Source organism: Saccostrea cucullata, unplaced genomic scaffold, assembly GCF_032062105.1.
Source record: "Saccostrea cucullata isolate Sc308-1 unplaced genomic scaffold, CSIRO_AGI_Scuc_v1 ctg473, whole genome shotgun sequence".
NCBI classification, from domain to species: Eukaryota; Metazoa; Mollusca; class Bivalvia; order Ostreida; family Ostreidae; genus Saccostrea; species Saccostrea cuccullata.
Window position 1 is genome coordinate 11,531 of NW_026938446.1, and position 25,814 is coordinate 37,344.

At 35.1% G+C, this 25,814-nt stretch overlaps 1 protein-coding gene across 1 annotated transcript; it reads right to left on the reverse strand.

Moving 5' to 3' along the window:
- Positions 1 to 2,617: 2,617 nt before the first annotated feature.
- On the reverse strand, positions 2,618 to 25,429 carry LOC134250284 (E3 ubiquitin-protein ligase RBBP6-like). Its single transcript, XM_062732630.1, has 19 exons — positions 25,310 to 25,429; positions 21,021 to 21,240; positions 20,671 to 20,770; positions 20,503 to 20,539; positions 17,098 to 17,151; positions 16,730 to 16,818; positions 16,457 to 16,565; positions 16,164 to 16,300; positions 15,760 to 15,929; positions 15,105 to 15,555; positions 12,789 to 12,849; positions 12,567 to 12,633; positions 12,412 to 12,442; positions 12,193 to 12,263; positions 11,643 to 11,838; positions 11,340 to 11,420; positions 10,451 to 11,212; positions 9,291 to 10,316; positions 2,618 to 4,498 (listed from the first exon to the last, which is right to left on the reverse strand). Exons 2-19 carry the CDS (start codon positions 21,184 to 21,186, stop codon positions 3,331 to 3,333), a joined length of 4,776 nt encoding a protein of 1,591 aa, XP_062588614.1. The 5' UTR covers positions 21,187 to 21,240; positions 25,310 to 25,429; the 3' UTR covers positions 2,618 to 3,330.
- Between the last annotated feature and the right edge of the window lie 385 nt (positions 25,430 to 25,814).

A 25,814-nucleotide genomic window follows, 5' to 3' on the forward strand; every position in this document is an offset into this window, starting at 1 on the left:
GTGGTGGATGTTGAAGATGTTGTAGACAAGGCTTTATCTGACATTTGGGAACCACCTAAATCCCTTGTCCGAACTACCTTAATTGGAGAATGACTTTCTTGGGAGTGAGAATCAGACTCCGAATTTACACGAGAGCGTGGCTTCCTTCCATCAATTTCACCACCTCTGAAAATCTTTGGTGATGGAGTTTCGTCACCAAAGTGCGATTTTTTTCCAAGAACATTAAACTGATCCAATTTATGTTCATAAGGCACTGAGAGTACGGTGGTATTTAGACGCTTTCTGATATTCGCATACGTTGAATCATTAGGATCCCCTGACTTATTATGGTTTCTCACAATCTCGCGCTTTGAATATCTTGGGTAACTAGGCAACACATCGAATTGAGAATGACGATCCATTGCGAGCTGTAATCACTGTCAATGCTGTATACACCTGGTATATATATGTGTGTCACATCCTTATTATTTTCCATAAAAAACATAAACAGGTACACTTTTTCATTATCTGATTCATCAATGGCAAGGCACGCTCTGGTAGCACATATTTAAGATGTATTTAACAATCATGCAATCAGTGTAGAAAGTAAAATTTTCCAAGCCACTTCCGATCTTCAGCGTTGTGGTTCATTAAGCCTTAATCCAGTAATATATACATGTGTTTATTATAAAAATCCAAACATGTCCTGTTTTGAAGCATCTCAGAACTCCGCTCTATCAATGAATATATTATTATCTATTCCTTCACTTTCCACACAAAATTTTTGAATACGCAGTCTCAATAAAAACGCCTTTAATATCCATTAGCAAGTAAATAATTGCTACTATGCTTCATTTAGATGTGAAAAGAATTTAACAATCTGATTAAACTTAATGCTCATACGAAACTACAGAATAGAACAGATGACCCGGGACAAATAAGACAGAAATATTGATACACAGAATTAGGCTACGCCTAGTCAATTTGAGATCTTTAAACGAAGAAAACATATCGCTGAAACTATTGAAGGTTTTATATATGCAAAAGATAATTCATACAAATAAATAGTTTTTCAATTTAAAGGGTTCAATTTCCGACCCTTAAGTACAAGATCATGTCTCAGTAAATTTGACAAAGTTACTCAGATCAAGTGAAAATTTTAATAAAGCGGGAAAACAAAGCAATTTTATGGATCACTCCTTCATTTGCATGAAAGGTTTAATGTCTTTGTTTTCGCAAGAAAGAGAATTCGTGGTGACATTCTCTTTAAGATCTTGATTTGTTGGTAAATACACGGACAAATGTTGACTAATGTAATATGATAAGAAACGCGCAGGTCGAAAGTCGATGGAAACCTTCTTTGCCAATTAATAAACCATGTATTTGTAAATAATTAGAATTACTAGATTAATTAGATTAAGAGATTATCCATGCAGGTGCCAAAATTGTAATCAGGGGTTGAAATACTTAAACAAAAAAGTTCGAAACTTAGAGTAACACTCATAGAGTTGAAGAAATAATGTGGACCGAATGAAACGAAGAAAATGTTAAGCAACTGAAATCCGAGCCCGTAGGAGCAGAAGGGGACAGGGGTTAATTTTTTGCCAGTCCATATATAATATAAGCAAAAAGAAAAAAAAGTTAAATTACGTCAAGAGACACTGCCTGGTCCAGAAATCTTAAAAAGGGGGGCTCCGACCAGTTTCGAATCAGGGTGGGACCCACAGCCACACCCTAAAAATTGATTCATTAAAACGTATGTGTGTCATTTGAACACAAGGGGGACACTCTAAATCCATGAGTGAGTGAGTTCTGTAAACCCCACGGTCCCCATCCCCCAAATGAAATTGCTTCCCACGGGCACGAACTGAAACGACCCGAATGGCAATGTATTTTCCTGCTCTCGGTGATCTAAAACAGTACTTTAATACATATATTCATTAAAGGATCCTTGAAAAGGTTAATCTCGCACCACCAGATGTAGATTTTTACCATAATTAAACACATATTTATATAATTAGTCTCAAGGCATAAACGTACAATAATTTTCTTCCTCGGTGTAATTAGAGGTATTGCCACTACTGACCGATGCTTGCCTCTTGAATATATCCGAGTATAAATATTGACTTCCTTTCAAAGGTTTTTGTGTGCACAGAGGCTTTCATTAGCTGTAGATGGCTGTGCTTCCTGCCTTCCAACACTAATTATGCAATAGAGTCTTGTCAAAACAACAAATTTCTGTCTACCAAATATTATTGACGCATAAAATACTTTAATTTTTTTTTAATATTTTCATAATCCCCCCCCCCTAAAAAAAATATCTACTTCCTTTTGAAAATGCATAGAAAAATGTACAATGTATAACAATGAATTAGTCTTCTTCCAATAACCTATTATAGGATGACAAAAAGATTTTTTTTTAATTTTCGCTTTGACAAACAAGTGATTTTTTAAACAAAAATCTATCCATAAAATCACCCTGGACCACTTCATCAATACTCTTACAATCAGTACTGGTCTTTTAAAATATGGATGACTACAGCCTATATGCTTCTTTCTAGTAAAGATATATTACTATTTCACATTTTATCCACCATATCCTGATAACAAACATAAAAGTATAAATTATTCCGTGTTTATTCACTTCATTAGTATTTACAAAATAGTATACACAAAATTAAACTAAAATAGTACTTGATCACTTTGATATACAAATCAAATAAAATATAGTTTTAAGTCATTTAGACTGATTGAAAAGAAATAAATATGACAATGTTTAACCATTTTTAAAATTCTAAAAACTTAAAAAGATGGATAGTACCACATTTCTTCATTTTTAATTAAAAAAAAATGTTCAGTACTTCTAAACAAAACTGAAAATCAGCTTCTTCAGGCAGAAAGACTTTAACCTACCAATCAAATTACTTCATGATTTATTTAACGCAAAAATAACATTTTGTCTCATTTCTTACTAAAAAACATTACATAAAAGTATTTATCAATTCTGTTAACGTTTGTATTACTTAGTAATACTACATAGTAATGTACTGTCCTTAATTCTAGTTCATCACCATTTGTCACACTCACACACATTCATCGAATTGCACAACTTAGTTTGAAGGATCCAGATATATAATTAATGAACACATGAATCAACCTTTTCCTATCTTGAGACTTTTGTAGGAGTTGCTATTAGCATTATCTCCCTTTTGTAATAAAGCAACATGACTGCAAATTGGAAGCAAACCAAGTTTACCAGTGCGTGTACATATGATAATGCCCCTTGCTGATGTGTAAAATAGCTTCCATAAAAAAAGGTCAGTTATAGACAGTTATAAGTATTGTTATTTATTATGAAGACTCGTCACCATCGTCCTGCTTTTTATGCTTTTTCTTATGCTTTTTCTTGTTCTTTTTATGCTTCTTATGCTTGTTCTTCTTCTTTTTATGTTTCCTCTCCCTCTCCTCCCCCGAGCTCTCTTCCTCACTTTCACTCTCCACTTTCTCGCTCTCTGCTGTGGAGTACTGTCTCTTCACCTCCGGCTTTGGCACCTCTTCTTCTTCCTCACTCCCTAAGGCCTCATTGTAATCCGGCTCAAACGAGGACTCATCCATCACCGACTCCTTTCTGTCGTGTCTTAGTGATGACTTCACTTTGTCTTTCACTTCCTCTGATACTTCCTCCTTCGCTGACTTTTTCCCATTCCCTTCCTTCTTCTCTGTAACCTCAGCACTCTCTCTCTGGGAACTTTTCTCCTCATTCTTCCTCTTGTCCTCGTTCTTCTTCTTTTCCTCCATCTTCCCTTTCTCCTCCTTCCTCTCCTGAGAATTTTTAGAACTTTTCTTGGCACCTTTATCCTCTTTTTCTTCCTCTTTCTTGGACCTTTTTGGAGATTCCCTCTCTCTAGATTTCCTTCTACTTTTTTCTACAGTCTTTTCTTTCGAACCAGATCTTTTTTCTTCACCATTGTCCTTAGCACTTGATCGAGAATTTGATGACTTGGAATAACTTTTTGACTTGTTACTTAACCACCCATCATTACTTTTGTCATCTTCTACAAAATCCCAATCCTTTTCCCGGGAGTAATTCACAGAAATCCTGTCATCATGACTGAATCCCTTTCCTCTGGGTTGATCCCATTCCTCCGTTGATGAACTCCTCACTGAAGCCCTTCGCTTTTCCATTAAGGATTCTCGTAAATCTTTAACCTCACCCTTTGATTCCTTGGACTTTTTCTTGGACTTGACATCCCCCGACACAGTGATCTGCATAGACCTATCCCGACTCAACACTTTCCTGCTGTCCTCTTCAACCTTTTTGTTGGACTGGCTATCCATGAAAACTCGGCGAGATTTCCCCTCAGGTGACCTCAATCTGGAGGGAGGGGATTTCATTCTGTGGGGAGGGGATTTCTCCAATCGACTAGCGAGGCTGGATGAGGGCTTAATGGATGATGCTACTGAGATAGGCTGAGGTTGTTTCTGGCTGAAGGCTTTCTCTGCTTTTTCTATGACTGACCTATAATACATGCATTCAACGTTAGAACATTTATATTTCTCCTTTGGAATCTTTATCATAAAACATGTAATTCAATTTTAAATAAATGGAAGACTTATCATCCAGTGTCATATTTATAGTATTTCAAAATCAATTGTGTAAAGCTTGATATACAAGTAAAGTCCAGCATTGGAAATCCAGACACCAAAATATCCAGATGCTAACCTTTCGGAGGGAATTTTGAGAGAAAGTGTTTACATCAGCCAGTTATAAAAGATCAAGTTGCATTTGTATATATGGAAATTTAGCTTGAGTGTCTGAATAAACAAAACTTGACTTTGTACAAGAATGTACTAAAGAAAAATAAAACTGAATGATAAGAAAGAAAAAAATATGAGAAAATTATATTTAAAAAAGTCTGCAAATAAAAAACTTTAAGAGTAGCCACCATGTAATAATTATAGCATAAGCATTTTGTCCTTAAAAGGATAAACAGGTCAGATTGGATGACAATTTCTTGACATTTCATTGGACTAGAAAACCTTTCCAACTTCCAATACATCATGTCACTTAAATGCCACTGTGATTCATTCTGGTTGATAATATGAAAACTGATGCAAAAAAAGAGAGAAAAAAAGAAACTAAGCAAAGTAACCTTTCAAAATAGTCTGTGACTGAGTAAGAAGGATCTAGAAATGGAAAAGATTCAACATTTCAGTTGGATTTAATTTTCAAAAGTTCATACTTTTTACTGCTGGTACAGTACAATTGCTCAATTTTGCCTGAAATTACCCCCCCCCCCCCCCTCAAACATCCACCATTATTTTCTGTTCTCAATATATAGTTCTATCCTTGATGTAACTGTAGTCCCTGTCTAGTTATGTTTAGATCTTTCATTTTCAAATGATGTTGGAACTTCTTAACTCGGGATTATCAAAAGTTTAGAACATTATTCATCAAATTACTTATGTCATTATTTACTCAAAATTTTACAGAAGCAAGCAAATTCAAAGAATATTGTGGTCCCCTACTTTCAGTGTCTTAGAGGGTGTGAAGCAATTATTATGGTATATTTTGTCCAATATAAATCCCCTATCATTTGTCATTCAAAAGTAATCACCAAAATTAAAAGAAAGAGGGCGTATAAGGGGTGGACAATCCCCCTCTGAGACAAAATTTTTCTCAATTTTCAAAATTCACAGAAAAGTTATTTTTTTCTAAAATCATGTTCTCAGTAATGTCATCTTCAAAACATTTCATTTTACTGAGCGACTTATTATTTGATAATCTTTATTTCAAAGTTCACAGTTAAGCATATTTAGTGGAAAATGTGTTTACTAGAGCTCTAAAAAATGAATTTTGAACATGAATGGGTCAAGTCTCCAGTTTTCGTTAACGCTAAAATGATGGAAACGTAAATGTGAAATCTATTTCATTCATCCAAAAAATGGAATCTGAACCCATTCTATACGAAAATCGAAAATTTTCTGAAAAAATGTACGCTTCAACAAACCCGTTCATTTAAATCACACTGAAAGACGTCGATAATGCATATACTTCGTAGCGTAGTGGTTAAAGCGGTCAGTCTTGGACCAAACCCTGCGCTATGGAGAGAGTTCGAATCATACATGAAGTTTTTTCTTTTTTGTTTTCACATGTTTCGTAAAAACATGAGTGAAAAATAAATTATTAATAAAATATCAAAACAATGAAATACAAAATTAAATGTCTAAAAGATGATATAAACAATATAATTTTGAAAAATATAACTTAAAATTGAGAAATGTCTTTTCTCAGAGCGGGGGATTGTCCTCACCTTGTACTTTGAAAATTAGTTCAAACATGAAGGTCATGTCAAGGGGTGAAAAAAATCAAAGATGATAGAAAATATCTTGTCACAGGCAATCTACGTGTCAAATATAAAAGCACTATCTCTTTTCAATCAAAAGTTACAACGAAAGATAACATTTTTGAAAAGTATGTCAAATTTCAAGGTCACACAGTCAAAAAAAACATTGTACAATTATAAAGGTCTTCTCACAGGTAATATAATACATGTGAAATATGAGCCTTATCTTGTCTCTTTCATAAGTTATCACCAATTAAAAGTAATTTTACAATAGGTTAAACTTCAAAGTCAGAGGGTCAATATTCATGATAAATTTGGAAAGATCTTGTCACAGGTAATGTATGTGTGAAATTTGAAAGCCCTATCTCTTCTCATTCAAAATTTATTAGGTTAAAATTTTTGTGACAGACAAACCGACTGACCCCCTAACAGAAAAATGAGATTTAATTTCCCCTCACTTTTGCGCAAGAGGGGAACAATAACAGAGGGATCCTGGACACCCTGCAGAATATAACAAATCTTTGCACCAAATATAGACTTCGTGTTTTTCCATAACAAAGTGATTTTTTTTTTTACTTTTTCAGTCAATGGCCTTGAACTTTCAGAAACGACCTTGGGTAAGGTCAAGAAACATTATGGGATCATAAGCAATCTCTGTACCAAGCTTGAGCTTCTAGTGATTCTCCATTAGTAAAAATTTAAGTGTGGACAAAAATTTTATACTTTATAGTGACCTTTGTTTTGTAAATATGAAATTGGTCAAGGTCATGACATTGTTGGGTCTTGAACAATCTCTGCATCAATTATAAGCTTCCGCAGATCCTTATTACAATATTATGCCCTAGACAAAAAAATTTATAGTTTTACTTTTTATTTGCAATAACCTGCTCAGAAGTTGACATCTCCGATTCCTAACGCCCCCCTCTTAAAATGAAAAAGAAACAGTGTACACCAAAATAAAATGTTAGTGTGAAAAAAATTGAACACTATTTATAAAAAAAAAAACTTCCTGAATATCAGGACATTAAATGTTTTTTTCAACACCTACCTGTACACAAGTTTCATATATATACTGTGCTTTAAAAACTTTAAATCTTTGAACAAGTATGTAATTCAACTACTGCTGTGTTTTATTACAGTTAGTGAATACAAATTTCACCAAGTCATAATTTTCACTTTTGACGCTACCCTGTGGTGAGCTATCATTATTGACAAGCTAAGGCTCTCATATTAATTAGAAAAATAATTAATCTTTACAATGTCACAGGAAACTATTTACCAGGGTTCTGACAAGACTGTGGTTCAACTGGTCTGTATATTTATTCACATTAAAAAATTGATTCATCTAAAAGTTAGTATAATATCATAGTCTACTGTGTAAAGGGCCCCTGTAAAGTCTAATCAAGAGGAGAGGTGTTTTCGATTATTGATAATCGCTCCATTTGCCAAAATAAAAAAAAATGTAACTTTAAAAGAAATTTGTTTTTAGTAGCCTTAGATTTGCAATCAAATGATGATAATAAAGACAAATATCTTTGATGACAAGACCTGCCAATTATCCTACAAGGCTAATTTTTAAGGAAGCAAATTTAAACAGAATATTTAAGTTTGCAATATTTTTTATTCAGTTAAAGTTTTCATTCTTGGTTGTAAATCTTTTGTAAATAAGGGCCTCATTTCCAAAACCTATTTCTCCATGATTAACTTGGGCTTCCCTTACTGTAAAGAACATTTTTTGCTTTCAAAGTCCAGAAGACCTCATGCATTAGTAAAGTGTTTGGTGTTCATCCATCTGTAGACTTTTTTTCCTGAAATGCTACCCCTCCTATTGTTCTGGTCCAAATTCAATGACTGTTAACAGCTAGAAATGTTATTCTGTAATCTTTTTTTTTTTTTTGATTTTTGACAAATTGTTGCCATGAAAGAAGACTTTAGCTGAGAAAATGCTATGTGTATAGTGTAAGGGAACATCATGTCAGCTGATGATCCATGTGTGATAGATGGCTTTTAACCTTATTAAACAATTGTGAAGATCTTTAATTTGTGAAAGACGAGATCTGAGACCAATACAAAACACAACCCAAGGTTTTGTCTTTTTTTTTTTAAAATAAAACATACCGTAACTATGGCCTAGTTCTGCCTAATTCTAACAGAGTTAACAATTCAGTGAGTGATGCATTTTACTAAGCATTGCTGAATCACTTTAGACAGTCATACCCTGACCTATTCACAGTCCATTTCTCTGTGCAAAATGCGATTCTGTGAGGGAAAATCCATGATAGGTAAAAGATACGAAAATGCTAGAACCACATGGAACTTGCTATCAAGGGAATTGTATAGTCAGTATTTTTCCTCAAAATATACATCTAAAGAGTCAAAGTTTTCTCCCTTGCTTATAACAGTTTTAAGATGTATGATGCCAATGTACTTACTTCTCTTTAAACTACAACCCTTTTACATTCATTTTGCAGTCCTGACTTGGTGTTTACAAGCTAATTTTATATATTTTGGGAGTGCAATGATATAGCAAATTGTCTATTGCATCTGGTGTAAATTAAATTGCATCTAAATCTGTTGTATTTATGGTTACAGATCCCTTCCTCCAACCCTTTCAAGCTGTGTATTTCCACAATGTTTTTACTAATTTATCCCTCTTCTTTTTTGTATCCTAAATCTACGGCTTGTGGGTTCTTAGCTTTTCTATACCACGCTATTTTCAATTCATTTGCCTTGTTACATAGAATATAGTACTGGTATTTGTATTGCCTTTTATATAAAACTGAAGTAAAGGATAGAATTTTTGTTAATGCTAAATTGAGATGGTGAGATTTTTCTTTTCTGATGTTTAAAAGTGTAAAGAAAGTATATCCATTTTTTATTGATAATGCCAGAAGTGAAATTTTATTGAACTGCTGTTGCAAAATAGCACAGCCAGCAAGAAACAGAAATTTATTTATCAACAACCTTGGCAACATTTTGCGCTCCTGTTTGGGCTTGGCGTCTGGGGACGGTTTGCGGCTCCTGCGGGGGGATATGTCTTCCTGGTAGTCCTCTTTCTCCCACTTGGACAGGATTGGAGGAGACAACATGATCTGGTCCTTGTCGTCCATCTGCTCCACCTTCTGTCGTTTTGCGGGACTCTCTTCTGCTTCCTCTTCCTCCACCAGCTTCTTGTCTTTTACAGCTTCCTTTGCCACCTTCTTGTGCTTACGCTTGGCCTTCCTATCTTCATCTTTGGAACTCTCCTCTTTTACAGATTTAACCTCTTCTTTGGGGGATTTCATACCCTCCAGTATCTCTCCACCTTCCTTCTTTAAAGAACTGCTCTTTTTGCTTTTCTTTATGTCCTCCTCATTTGCCTTTTCATCGACCACCATATCTTTCTCTTTCTTGACAGCTTTGTCATCCTCCTCCTTCATTTCCTTCTCGCCTTTCTCTTCCTTTATCTTCTCTTTCTTGATCAAATCTTTCTTCTCTTCCTCATCATCAGATGGCACCACCTTTTTCTTTTCTTTCTTTTCATCAGTCTTCTCCTCTTTTGGTTTTACCTCAATCTCCTCTATCACCTTCTTTTGAGTCTTTGAAGAGGTCTTCTTCTTTTTCTTTGAATGGCCTTCCTTGCTTTCTTCTTTCTTTTCTTCACCATTCTCTTTTTTCTCCTCTTTCTTATTTTCCTCTTCTTTTCCTTTATTTGCTGCCTTCTCAATTTTCTTCTTCTTGCTTCCTCCCTCCTCCTTCTTGCTAGATTTGCTTGATTTCTTCTCTGACTTTTTGTCACTTGTCTTTTTGTCTGCTTTGCTAGGCTTATCTTCATTTTTGGGGCGGGGTGGTAGCCTTTCTTTGTATGGTCGTCTATCTCTAGGAGATCGAGATCTCCTGGGAGGATAGGGTTGAGCATCGTACATGGCAGGATTCGGAGGCGGCGGAGGAGGCATTCCATACCGTACGTAAAACTCACGGTAAAACTCATCATAGGCATGTTGATCAAACCTAAAAACAAGTACATGCAGATATAATAAAAGCATTTATACATAACTTTCCAAATGTATGAACTGAATAATAAAAAACTCTTCATTTACAGCAATGTAATATGACTTTTATGATATATTTTCTCAGAAATTTACCTATTATAAGGATCAGGTGGATAGCCATAATGTGGTGGTGGTGGGGGTCCTCTTCCAACTGGTCGGCCTTTTGGACCTCTATAATCACCATACATGGGTGGTGGGGCATCCCACTCAGGTCGGTAGTAGTCATATGGAGGGGGAGATCTGGACCTGCCTCTGTACATAGGAGGAGGAGGCGACCTTGACCTCCTACGACCATAAGGTGGAGGTGACCTTGTCCATCTGTCATATCTACCAGGGCTTCTGGAACGAGATCTCCATCTTGGAGGTGGAGGTGTCCTTGACCTAGAACGGTATCTGGGAGGACTTCTGGTGAATGACCTTGGTCTTGGTGACCTTGAGCGGTACCTTGGAGAGAGTGACCTAGATCTTGATCTGTATCTTGGAGGAGTCCTTGACCTGGGTGACCTTGTGCGAGATCTGGAACGATACACTGGTTTCCCAAAAGGTGATCTTGAACGATTTGGTGATCTGGATCGTGATCTTGTTCTTGATCTGGGTGAGAAGGATCTTTTTCTTGGAGTCAGAGATCTTTTTCTGGGTGTCAAAGACCTTTTCCGTGGAGTTAAAGATCTCTTACGTGGAGTCAAGGACCTTTTCCTAGGGGTCAGTGACCTTTTTCTGGGTGACAGTGATCTTTTTCTGGGAGACAGTGATCTTTTTCTGGGAGACAGTGACCTTTTCCTTGGAGTCAAGCTCCGTGACTTTGACCTGCGTGGAGAGATTGATCGCCGTGGTGTTCTGGACCGAGACCTGGATCTAAAATAAATGAATGGTCTTCATGAGAAACTGACTCATATATGCATGTGCTGAAAATATACTGGTTTAACAAAACTGTCAAGTGTACCATCAGCAAGTAAAGCTGATAATTTCCCCCTTACATTACCTGGATCTTGAAGGAGACTTGGGCTTCTTCTTATAGTCCATGAGCTCCCTTGCAAACACATCCATTGGATCTGCCTTTTTCCTGTAAAAAAAAAAAAAAAAAAATCATTCATCAAATATGCAAGTACTACTGAGTAAATACTTCTGAAATAATGGATAAAATTGGCAAGGCTTAGATATCTTTTTTATTTTGTTTTTGATAAGGATAACCATCTGTAATATTTCAACATTGCTGTAGCAAAGAAATATGAGCTACTTGTCTACCTTTATCCTTTTTTTCTAATAAAAAGAAAAATCTCCTCACTTTTTGTGCTGTTCCTGTAGTTTCTTCTGTTGTCTGTAGAATTCCTCCTTACTTAGAGGCACAGGTGGAGGGGGGCCTGCTTGGAAAGGTGGAACCACAGGGGGTGCAGGGGGGAACCTGGGTCCTGGTCCAAATGGTACAGATGGAGGGGGGCCTAAAAATCCTGGTGGTGGGATGGCTGCATTCACTATTGGAACTGGAAAGGAAATAAACTTTATCTATATATGCTTTCTATTTTAAAGATATAAATACAGTCTACTATTAATTTTTAATACCACTACCATTGGAAGCCAAGGGATTTGCATTTTAATTGAGGGGGTTGGGTCAAAGCTCAAGGTTGAAATATAATTTAATAGCTGCCTGGGGTGTCCAGAAGATTCAAGGAATGCTTTAACATACTTGTTTGTAGGAATGTCAATTTGTGTCTAAGATGATTACACAGTTCTTATTCATATTAAAAAGATTAATTTGCATATCCACAAGTACAAGTGAAATCTTCTCTTTTTAATTCATTTGTTGCAGTTCAAGTACAACATGACCATTAACTTACTTGGAGGTCTGAAAGGTACTCCTATAGGTTGTATGGGGGCAGTCGGAAAATTCGCTGGAATCACTGGAGGCCTGCAATTAAATTGAAACAATTAAATATATAACATGATCTTACTCTGACCACACAGGTTCATGAATCTTGAATGACTTGACTGAAGCAGAACTACCATTCAATACAAACATTATATCAGTGGTAAAGTCTTCAAGAGTACAAATGTACCTTGTTAGCAGATGCTGTGAGGTAGGTGGGCCTGCAATAAAGAGAAGAAAATTCTTCAATTTTACTAAGGAATCAACAAACTGATGCTGCCTTCCAATGTAAGTCGAGATTACAGAATTTCTCCTTTATATACACATGTGAGATGAGAGTCCTACCTGGTAGTCCTGGTGGAGCTGGCCCTGAAGTGGAGGGAACAGACACAGGGGCTGAAGACACTGAGGGCTGTAATAAAGGAACCACATCAACACTGGCAATTCAATTTTTGAAAATAAATCTGGTTTTATTAATTTAACTTTTACTTGCATTTTTTTGGAATAGCTTAAAAAAATTTCAATTTTTAAAAACATTTTGTAAAGGATTGTTTTCCTCTGACTTACTGGATGTATGTCCTTTTCATCCTTGCAAGGAGTGGGTGGACTCAAACCACCAGGGACAACACTGTAAAAAATAAATATAACTAGACATATGTCCATAGGACATGAATGCCCCGCTGAGGATATATTAGTAAAGCAACATGAAAATTCGTATGTGTATAAAATTTGATCAGTTTAGTTCAGGTAGGGGTTATAGTTACTAGGGAATAAAAATGTAGGTCAGATCCAGCATCCGAAGCAAGTCTGGTAGTGTCCATCCCAAGATGCATCATCCATGCAAGTTTGGTTCAGGTAGGGCTTATAGTTACTTGGGAATGAAAATATAGGTCAGATCCAGCATCCGAAGCAAGTCTGGTAGTGTCCATCCCTAGATGCATCATCCATGCAAGTTTGGTTCAAGTAGGGCTTATAGTTACTTGGGAATGAAAATATAGGTCAGATCCAGCATCCGAAGCAAGTCTGGTAGTGTCCATCCCTAGATGCATCATCCATGCAAGTTTGGTTCAGGTAGGGCTTATAGTTACTTGGGAATGAAAATATAGGTCATATCCAGCATCCGAAGCAAGTCTCGTAGTGTCCATCCCTAGATGCATCATCCATGCAAGTTTGATTCAGGTAGGACTTATAGTTACTTGGGAATGAAAATATAGGTCAGATCCAGCATCAGAAGCAAGTCTGGTAGTGTCCATCCCTAGATGCATCATCCATGCAAGTTTGGTTCAGGTAGGACTTATAGTTACTTGGGAATAAAAATATAGGTCAGATCCAGCATTCGAAGCAAGTCTGGTAGTGTCCATCCCTACATGCATCATCCATGCAAGTTTGGTTCAGGCAGGGCTTATAGTTACTTGGGAATGAAAATATAGGTCAGATCCAGCATCCGAAGCAAGTCTGGTAGTGTCCATCCCTAGATGCATCATCCATGCACGTTTGGTTAAGGTAGGGCTTATAGTTACTTGGGAATGAAAATATAGGTCAGATCCAGCATCCAAAGCAAGTCTGGTAGTGTCCATCCCTAGATGCATCATCCGTGCAAGTTTGGTTCAGGCAGGGTTTATAGTTATTAGGGAATGAAAATATAGGTCAGATCCAGCATCAGAAGCAAGTCTGGTAGTGTCCATCCCTAGATGCATCATCAATGCAAGTTTGGTTCAGGTAGGGTTTATAGTTACTTGGGAATGAAAATGTAGGTCAGATCCAGCATCCGAAACAAGTCTGGTAGTGTCCATCCCTAGATGCATCATCCATGCACGTTTGGTTCAGGTAGGGCTTATAGTTACTTGAGAATAAAAATATAGGTCAGATCCAGCATCCAAAGCAAGTCTGGTAGTGTCCATCCCTACATGCATCATCCGTGCAAGTTTGGTTCAGGCAGGGTTTATAGTTATTAGGGAATGAAAATATAGGTCAGATCCAGCATCCGAAGCAAGTCTGGTAGTGTCCATCCCTAGATGCATCATCAATGCAAGTTTGGTTCAGGTAGGGTTTATAGTTATTTGGGAATGAAAATGTAAGTCAGATTCAGCATCCGAAACAAGTATGGTAGTGTCCATCCCTAGATGCATCATCCATGCAAATTTGGTTTGGTTAGGACTGATAGTTCCTTAGGAATGGACCTGCTCCAAAAACTTTAACCTGGTCACTGATCGGGAAAATGTAGGTCAGATCCAGCATCCGAAGCAAGTCTGGTAGTGTTCATCCCTAGATGCATCGTCCATGAAAGTTTGGATTGGGTAGGGCTTATGGTTACTTGGGAATGGACCTGCTCCAAAAACTTTAACCTGGTCACTTATCTGGAAAATGTAGGTCAGATCCAGCATCAGAAGCAAGTCTGGTAGTGTTCATCCCTAGATGCATCATCCGTGCAAGTTTGTATCAACATGTGAAGTTTGATAACACCATCTTGAATGGTACATGTATGTTCAAATCTGAGCTAAACACTAATTTAAGAAAAGTAAGGTCAAGGTCAAAGGAAAGGTCAGGGTCAAAAAATGTTGATGCAGTTGCATAGCTCTCATCAATATCTATCAGCATATGAAGTTTGATGAAAATATCTTGGATAGTTTCTTTGAAACTTAGCTTTAAACAGAGCTAAACGCAAAGTGTGACGGAAGGACGGAAGACGGACATGACAAACACTATATGCCCCGGCCATATTCATGGCGGGGCATAAAAATTCACTATTGTTTATTAATCCACCATTGGGATATAATGGAGTTTCATGAATGGCATGAATAAGAAAGAATGCAGACATAAAGCTATTTGCACAATACAGTTTACTTCATTCGAAAAAAAAAAAAGAAATCATTCTGTAGTTACCTAACAGGGGTATTCACAGTAAGAGAAGGCTTGTTCCCTGGCACATGATCTGTACCATTCTGGGAGTCACTCAACTTTGATGGGGATCTTGGCGACCCCACCCCTTGGGATCCTCGCCCAACTTTATAATGCTGTCCAGATTTCATGCTATACGTTGGAATGACTTGTGGGGAACTATTCCCCATTGATGACATTGCTGGTTTACTTGCCTCCGGCTTGGCTACCACTTTCTTTGCTGCGGCTGCAGCAGCTGCAGCTCTTTTAGCCCTCATCTCTTCTTGCTGTGCCTTCAACATGGCCTTGGTGACTTTAGTGTATCCAGTTTCGTTATGGTAGTTCGTGACAGCAACCCTCAATCCTTTGTTGGCAATAAGGCTGTCTGGTGACTTGTCTGTTTCATGACAGTGAGGACATACATGATCCTCAGAGTCCAGCAAATGATCTCTTATGCCTGAAAATGAGTCAGTTTTACATCATACCATTTTAACTAGATATGCATAACTAGTAAACCAAGTAACCAATCATTGCACATTTTTACCATTCCTCATCTATGTTTTATTGCTCTTTTGTCTTTCAAACAATACTTTCTGCAGACTCCAGTTCTGTTTTTCTTCAATACTAGTATAAATTGTCTTCCTTTACAGTATACACTTACATTCATCACAGAAGCTTGTTCCACAGCACGGAATAACAACGGCATCAGTCAGTAGATCTTTACAGATAGGACAGAGGAGTTCCGCAGGGATCTCCTCCTTCTTAGGCTCGGGCAACTTCTCATCGGGTAGGAATGGTGGACGCTCCTTCTTCTTCTCCTTGTAGGCATTCCTAAAGTGGAGACAGATGATAAAATTCTGAATACATCAACAAGTACAATGTATCCTGGAAGGTAATATAGAATGCTGTGGGATACACAATTTTTGAAGCAATAGCAAACCCAACCATAACATACATTAATGATGGAATCTCAAATTTCTAACAGCTTTTAATCTTCCTTGCTTTAACTTCTCAGTTTAAAACTGATGAGTGATATTATCTCATCTCTATATTTGTTCTGCTTACATGTCAATGGTGGGTACTCCATATTGACCAGGGCCCAGTAACAAGGCCCCCTTGGCATTAGGGTCATTGACTACAGTGAGAAAGGAATGGGGGATTCCTGTCGGTCTCTTGGCCAACTTCTCCTTATCAATCGCCTCCTTTACAGGTAAAAAAGGAAAACATTAGTACTGTCTAGTGAAAAATGCATTATCTCTTTAATGCATAATGATTTTGTACACCACTGTTAAGATATTTTTCTTCTCAACATTCTGCTTAATGTAAGGTTGGCATTATGAATTCTGAATAAGACTTACCCCAGGTTCGACGGGACAGTTCTGGATGAAGTGACCTGACTTTCCACACTTCTTACAAATGTAAGTGGGGGAGGGGGTTCCAATAGGGGCTTTCTTGTTCGTTATATAGCTGTAATAACAGATCAGATACATTATGCTTGTAATAATTAAATTCAGATCTATTTTAATAACATACGAGAATTCATCACTAACAAAACTTGCAAAAATCAAAAAGATTTTTTTTAAAAAACATATTCTTTCTATATTGACCAAAAAAAAAAATCTGAGTCTCACTTTGCTGGATCAAAATCCATTGTTGACTGCCTCATCATGGCTTTAATCTTGTCTTCTTCCGACGCATTGGAATCAAGAAGGTTCCCAGTCTTAATGAAACATATCAACAGATTAATGTACAATTCCTTAGCCCATTAGAACTTCAAAATTAGATTTAATTAAATGTCCCTTTCATGATTTAAGGGGGGGGGGGGGGGGGGGCATATATGAATTCATCCCATACTGCAGATCTAAATATTTACAGAATAAAATCCTCCACCCACCCTTCAACAACTTCAAAATTAAGGAGAAGGTGTATGCCCTGATACTCTAAGATAGGAAATATAGTACAGGACTTTTAAAAACTTTTTTTTCAAATTGATATCTACCTCTAGTAAATCTTGCGTCTTTGTCACTGGGGTTTCCACAACTGATTTTCTGACCTGTTGTTCAATAAAAACTACACTGTAACAATATTAAAGCATTATACCCCTCTGTACAAATGAGGAAGGGTATAATTATCAGATCAAATGTCAATGACTGAGAACTTCCACTGATTTGCTGTGAAAAATCACCAAGATAAACTTATCAACTGCCAAAAAAAGTTCTTACTGTACTTTTAGTTTAAACACACTTATTTTATTTATCAAATTTTCATAAATTTCTATCAAAATATCATTTCCAAAATTGTCACTTTAACATTAATAGAGGTTTCCAGTCAAATTTGGTTTCCTGTCAGTTTAGTCTCCAAGTCATATGATTCAGGAATTAAGCACATTAACTTGAGTTAAACATCTATTTGTCACGTAGGGTCGAGAAGATTTAGGGCATCTCATATTCATCCTTGACTGGAACTGAATTTGAGCCAGATCCCAGTGTATGATGGGAATTTTTTTTATTTTTAATTTGGTTTCTTCTCTCAGTCTCCAGTGTCAGTGTTTGGTATTTCTTTTTCATTAGCTACAACATTGAGAATACTCTGAAAGAGATGAATTTATTAATAACATTCAGTGCAACACTCTTCACACTTGCACAACACTTCCATCCTCTTTTCATTATTTTACTTTGCAAAAATGGAGTTTTCCTCTTAATTTTTAACACTTCCATACATTTTTCCCTACTTTGCTAAATGGACTTTTTCTCTTAAAAATTTTTTTCTCACTTACTAGTATGAATAAATGTGAAGGGGTTAAAACAATAGAAAATGCTACTTAAAAGCAACTCTTTACTCATTATAGCTTTTGTCTTTCTATCACATAGCAATTAGTATGTGTTTAACTTCAATGATGAAATTGGAAATAACTTAATACAGACCTGCCTACACTAAGCAAACGTTAAATGAAGTTTTCTAACCAACAATCCTATAAAATTCAACTTTCATGCAGAATATATTTCACTTTTTGTGCAGAAAATTTGTCATATTCATTCTTGTACTTGCAGACATAATAACATTTTGGACAGTTACTCAAATAGACATGCAAAAATATTTCCATTATATCCCAGTCTTCAATCACAATCTTGGAGTTTATGCATGTCCATTTGGCATGGTAGGCATTTCAATTTGGAAATCACATGACAATTTTCTATATGCACCTGAACTGCTCCTTTTTTTGAGTTCTAAATTTATTTCCAAAATAGTGAAACTGGTAGATATGGCTTTAAATCACCCTGTTTGGAAATAAAAAATCTTATGGGTAATTGGGAAAGTAAGCAGGTACAGTATGTATGTTGAATCTGTAGGCGCAATTTCCTCTGTGTATATCAAAATTTCATCTTACATCCTATTTATATGAAAGAAAATTATTTTTTCTGTATTTATACTTGAATCCCAAAATCAATGAGAAAAGTCTTTTACAAAAAGGACTAAATAGCCGCGACACAAGCATGGAATTTTGACTGTGACCAACCCTTTCAAATCTGCACACACATTCTTTAACTTTCTCACACTTGCACATTTTCGGCCAAATTATGACAATAAGTGGAAAGTCTTTTTGTTTTTATTAACAGTTAAGTAACAAGTGTAAATAAATTATTAGAAATTTTAAATCCATGGTAAATAAATGCATAACATTAAAATAATAAATAGAGATTGGCACATATCAGATAAATATATCAAATGTAAGGCAGTGTGTACAGAAAAATAGCAGATACACAAGCTTCTGTTTTAAACATGCCTAGTTTTCTGCTAATAAAAACAGATTTGAGCATTAGTTCATCGGAACAAACACATAATATAATTAACATCTTTATATCTAAAAAAAAGTAATTTCATCAAATATACTAGAAAATTCTAAGAAATTGCATACTTGAACAAACCTCATGCTTATTTTAACATTTAAATTTTTAGCTAAAAAAAAGAATAGAAAACAAAACAAAGAGAAAAACTGATTACAATGGCCATTTACAACCATTTAAAATCTCTTTTTCACATTAATTTCATACACCCCAGTAGAATTTTCAGGTATATAGTTATAAAATATATCAATAGTACAGTGGAATCATTTGTAGGGTGTCAATGTTCCTGGGCAAGCAAAATTTTACTTGTTTGTGGGGATGTAATTTCAAGAGTGACTCATTTATACCGCAGATTCAATGAATCAATGTTTAAAAAATAAACATTTGTGGGGGTGTAAATTTGTGGGTAAGGTTGACCCACAAAATCCATGAACATTGGTCCCCCACTAACAATGATAATTTCACAGTGTGTGTATATTACCGTAATATTTATGAAATACAGCAATTAAGTACAGTTAATTAAAAAAAAAAAAAAAATCTTGTTTACTACTGTCAAGTTCTGTATAATAATCTAAACATTTGTTTGATTTAAACAAACTTGCAAGTTAAAATAATGAAACTTATAATTCATATGCATGAAATATTAACAAATTTTGAACAATAATACAGTTTTTCTTAATATAGAAATAATAAAAAAAAGGATCATCTTTCCCTTACCTTTCCCAATCACTTTGCAATATTTCCAACAATTGTGATGTAATCATAAGAATTCGAAATAAGAAACACACAAAAAATAATTTCACAGTAACTGTTGACAGAACAATAAAGTCCACATTGAGGTCTCCACTTCCGCATTCAGCTCACACGCGTATTATTTCACCAAAAAAGTCTATTCAATATCGGTCTTCATTAAACTTCTTTCTTCTCGAATGCGCAATATTTAAGGACATGACAATGTAAAACATTGTGGCAATTATGAGATTGCAATTTTTACCTTCCAGTTTAAAGAATTCATACAACATAAATTTATACAATGTAAAATCAATAAAACATTACCTTGTTATATGGATTTATGCTGCCAAAATTTATGAAAACAATATAACAAATGTACTATGCCAGCACATTGCACTATATCATATAAGATTCCAAATACAATATCATGACTAGAACAATACATAGAACACATATGAATGCTTGACAACAAATGATGTACCATGAATGACAGTGAAATAATATTTCATAGCATCCAAACACAATTCCATTCCAGTTGACCTAAATTACTGGAAACATATTGTAAAATTAATTACTACAGTATGTAGGAATTGTCTACCAGTATTCAGATGTGCAAAGCACAAAAGTGTTACCTTGTTTACAAGTACACACAAATACCAATACAGACAAAGTCAAGGTCATATGCAGACAGGTTTGAAATACAAAATTTCTGTTTAATATTTACATCAAATACTGATGTTTCAAGAGGATCAAAACATTCAAGAGATATATTATCAAACAGAGACTGAAATTTCATGATTTATACTATACCAAATATTTATACATACTGGTTTAGGATCCTCTTTGTAGGCATTTGGATGATTGCTGTAAATTGAAAGAAAAATTCATAAAACAGGTAATTTGTACTTACAGAATTCAATTGAAATCAATTCTAGCATGTTTCTTGCTATAAATGACATGAATCAGAGTAATATAATGGACTTTCCGATACATACAGGGTCTTTGGTCCATTCCTGGGAGCAGGGTTGGTGACTGGTATCCTGGCAACAATCACAGAAGAGTTCTTTGGAATCATTTCATCGTCATTGCTGTATGCTGTAATATCATATGTTCAATTCAATTTTAGGTCATTTTCCATCATTTCTCCTTTTATAAAATTCTTGCTCAGTTAAAGATACAGTTACAGTGATTTTAAAAATTCTCATTTTAATATTAATTAAGCACATGAAACATTAAAATTAAAGACATTTATATTTTTGTATCTACTAAACAAAGTACACTCAAACATTATGTCAACTATGAATTAACATTTTACCCTTGAACATGTACAGCCCAGTCGCCTCACCTTTTTTGGTTATAGCATTAATAATCTGCAGGTCGTCATCAGTATCCCTCAGCTTCTTCCTGCTCATAATCATCCTCTTCAGGTCCTTCAGGGCAATGTGTAGACCATCAAAAGTGATGGAATCATAGTCCAGGCTGTTCTTAAACTTGAAATGTATACAGGCCATAGCTGCTGGTCACCAGTTATTAGCACCAAAATGAAGTGTGGAATCAAGAAATTTCTGCAAAAAAATAAGATACTTAGTGATATGCAATGACTGACTATAAATATGCAAAACTATGTACCATAGACTCCTTAACTTAAACATGTTGAATGTGCCATAATTTTTAAGGTATACTTCGATGGTTAATATAGGTCAAAAGGCCCATTTTTAGCTCTAATTTTTACAAAACCCATAGATAAGGCAAATTTGAATATCATATTGAATATGTGAGTGTGTCATTAAATATATTTAATGCTTGCTTCTGAACATAAATGTAATTTGTTGTTTCTGTAAAAAAAAAAAAAAAAAAAAAAAAAAAAAAAAAAAGTGGAGTATCAGACGAAGCTTTATTTATCGATTTCTAGAGATTTTTATGTAGATATTATGCATCGGAACATGCAAATTTCTTAGCTTACCCCTTGATATAATTATTATCATATTGAGAAAATAAAATTGTATTTCTTTTAGTAAAACTAAAAATAGGTTTTTTTTTTTTAAGAAAAAAGTTATCTTAGTTAAATCTTTCTTGAATTCTGCTATACAACATATTTTCTCCAACTTGCCCGTTTAATGTCGTCGTAGTTTGACTCTATCGTTAAACAATATCCATAGATACAGTAGTAGTAAACAGCTATAAATTAGGGAACTATCCCACACCAAAAATTATTATTTCCATTTAAGGACATCATAGATGAGACACATTCTTTCTATATTTTATTTAGACGCTATTTGCAACATTAACTTCGATGACCACCAGTTTTGTATTTCGTGCTTAGGGATTCACTACAACATGCAAACGACTATTATATATGACAGTGAGCAATTAAAATTAATATCTATTTTCATGCTATAATTTGGTCTTTGATGTGAAATTAAATTCAATTAGGAGTGCATTTGGAATTAACAATCATCAAAAATTTCACAGTTTCGTATGTTCAATGATGTGTAGCACTAATACTAGCTGATTTTCGATACTTGTGAACTGAATTAAATACCGAACTCACAACTTATCAATAGCACAATTAATGCTTCTAGTACTCACAGATATCAATGAAAAGACAACATCACTCCATATTTTGATGCAGGTTTTGCACAATTTTAAAATGCACGAAATGAAACAAATCTTGGCGGACTGATAAAATGTTTTCACTGTTCTACCTGTTTGCGGGAGTCCGTTCGCCCGAAATATTCTTCGCCCAATATCTTGTTCGCCCTATGCGTGGTTCGCCCAATACTTACAAGTATATCATTTTTTCTATTTATTTCCCTTATGAACTTGGAATTTTTTTTCTCAAATTCTTATACGAAGAGCAATGTTTATTTAGTCTAAATTAATTTTTGATTTGATTCTAATGTTTTTTGAATGACTAAGTGTTTGCACTATAGTTAATTAGATGATTAATATCAATGTTAATTAGGGGGATGCATCCGTGTTATTTCTACAAATTGCGCTATGTTTTGAAAACACAATTAAAGGACGGAGACGTTAATAGGTGTGACCGCTGATACTAAAACAGGTGTGACCATATGCATATGCATATGTGTCTGATGGACACAGTGACGGCCTGTTTTATTTTGAATGTACGAAAAATTAGGATAGAAATTCATTAGATTTTATTCTACATTAAATTACGGCGAACGGACCCTGTGCGAACATGTTTTAGGGCAAGCAGACTCTGGGCGAACAAAAAATCGGGCGAAGGAACATGGAACCATAAGTTGTGAAAACAGCATTTAATTCAGTTTGCAACTATCAAAAATCAACCCGAGAATGCAGCCTCCAGATGGAGGTGACAAATTTCCATTTTTCATAATAGCGTCGGTCCTGACGTTTTTCTGGGACTTAAAATATCAAAATTGTAAGAAAGCCAGGAAAACATAAGATATTTTGGGCTATGTTGAAATATGACCTAAAAACATTTTTTTTATACATGACATTTACTTATTATCCTTTAACAAAATCTTCGCCACACGTTGTTAATATCCCTGCAGAAAAAGAGTATCACAGTTATCGTGAAAATACTAATTCACTAAATCAAAAATTAAACACATTACAGGGCTCGACATTAACGCTTGTCCGCTTGTCCGGTACCAATGAAAAACAATTACGGACAAGTGAATATTGCTGGGCACTTGTCCGATTGGACAAGTGATTTTTCATGTAAAGAAGTCTTTGAATAATAATAAAACAAGCTAATTCAGAGAATTCGTGTCCCCCGCTTAGGCAAAAAAAAAAGTCAGGAGGAAATTGCTCCCCCTGACTGAATTTGTAGAATTATTAAATGTATACATGTATACTGAAGCAAATAAAATACATGTATGTCAATATGCATATAAAGATTTGATTGCTCATTCTTCATTATGTGTATAGAAGATTTTTTTTATATGGAATTTTTATCACACTGTAATGATGATTTTATAACCTCATAAATTTTTCATTTCACATGCTGAATACTATCATTTGGTAAAAAAAAAAAGTATTTTTAAAAAAAAAAGGTGCGACCGAGATTCGATCCCGGGACCTCTCACACTTGAAGCGAGAGACATAACCACTAGACCACGGAGTCGCTTTACATTGTGTGAAGTATATGCAAAAGTGAAGTCACATACATGTATATATTCATGTTTTCATGTTCGGTATTCTCAAAATCTTACACAATCCATGGTGTTTGATTTATTTAGCCTTTATTAAACAGTTCTAATAGATGTAATAAGAACATAAAGTCCTCGAGAACCTGTTTTATACGCAATAACTCTCCTCATGCCCCTGCGCTAAAAATAGCGACATGTAATACTATAAATACTAATAAAACAAACGGGGCGGGGCACTTTGAGAGGGGCGAGAGACGTCCTAGGGAGTTTTGATATAAAATTACATTGCATAAGCTCAAAATCTTCTTGAAATATCGCCCGGAAATAATAGTATTACACACAGACAGAATGTATAAATTTACGACCTTGAACTTTGACCTTCTGACCTCAAAATCAATAGAGGTCTTCATTAGGCCACAGGGAGTTGTTATATAAAATTTCATTGCAATAGCTCAAATGGTTCTAGAGATATCGTGTGGAATACGAAAGTGTTTTAACAGACAGAATTTGCTTATTTATGACCTTGACCTTTGACCTTTTGACCTCAAAATCAATAGGGGTCTTCTTTAGTCCACAGGGAGTTGCTATGCTAAATTTCATTGCAAAAGCTCAAAGGGTTCTTAGATATCGTGTGGAAACGAAAGCGTTACAGACAGACAGAAAGACGGACGGACGGACGGGACAAACGGACGGACAAAAATTAATATCCCCCACTTTTCAAGCGGGGGACAAAAACAACTATTGATTTAATTGATAAGTTTATCGAATACAAACGGAAGCAGTACATAAACCCCAAATATTTGATATCAATCGCTATGTAAGTTGAAGTTTACACTTGATCGGGATCGATATTCACTAATTGCATCCATACCATTGCATGGCGTGGATCTTGCGATGTTTGCCGATTTGGAATAAATCTGATTGAATTACAGATTCACTTGCAAACAGTTATGTTGTTGTCAGGTCAGGTTGTGTAGATAAAATTTTGTTTTATATGTGTTTGTCTTTTTTATCAATAACAAGACTAATAAATCAAGCACGTTTAATTTATTTTCATTTATGTAATAGTTTTCAAGTTGACAGGATAAGATATTCAATGAAAATTTTTTCGGACAAGTGAAGTTGAAGTTCGGACAAGTAAATATCTTGGTCACTTGTCCGAATGGACAAGTGGGGAAAAAAGTTAATGTAGAGCCCTGCATTATCCACTGCAGATGACTCCTTTGTCACAGTATGGGGTTTCAATGTGACTTTTATCCAACAGAATCCTCCCCCAATACGGATTTCGATTTCATGGCCTGAATGACCCCGTATTACAAATTTATTTCACAACTGAATTCTCAGCAGTCTACACCACGTACACGAAAATGTTAACAATATGGCGTAAATAATGTCAGAACTTGCCCAATTTTCATAGACTCCCTTTCACTGTCAAAGCATCTAGGATATGAAATCTAATCATTTTAAATACAATGATTGAAATGAGTGTACATACCTTATTTTAAAATTTTAAACCTTAATGCTTCAACATTTTAGTAATGGTGACCTTTCGGGACATGATTCTTCCACAAAGAAAATTATTCAATATGGCCGATAAATTTACCGGAAGTTCATTAATTCACTGTGCTTGGGTGATTTGGATGACACTACTTTAAGAAAAATTTCGAAAATGCCACTTAAATATCTTTGCTTCAAACTAGACAAAGAAGAAGAAGTATTCGTGTGCATAAATTTGATTTTTAGTGGAAATGTTGTAGAAAAGGTAGAAAAACACAAAATCATTAAATGAAAATGAAATAAAATTAAATAAAAAATAAAATTGTAGACACTTTTTCATTTAAATTAAACATCATAATTTTTTTTTTATTTTTATTTATTTTGCTATTTTGCTATTAATAATGAAAATAATATCAGTAAAATGTTTTTGACAAATGATAAAATTACCTTTTAAAAAATCCTAGTGCTAACAGGTTTGTGGCTTTTAGACATTCAAACATTTC

Bases quoted from the DNA above. Each gene is read 5' to 3' on its own strand.
- LOC134250284 (XM_062732630.1), bottom strand. From the start codon at position 21,186: ATGGCCTGTATACATTTCAAGTTTAAGAACAGCCTGGACTATGATTCC. The intron at 17,152-20,502 runs GTATGTATAAAT...ATTGAACAACAG, and splicing joins ACAAAGAGGATCCTAAACCA to GTCAGAAAATCAGTTGTGGA. The intron at 12,634-12,788 runs GTAAGTCAGAGG...CCTTTATTACAG, and splicing joins ATGAAAAGGACATACATCCA to CCCTCAGTGTCTTCAGCCCC.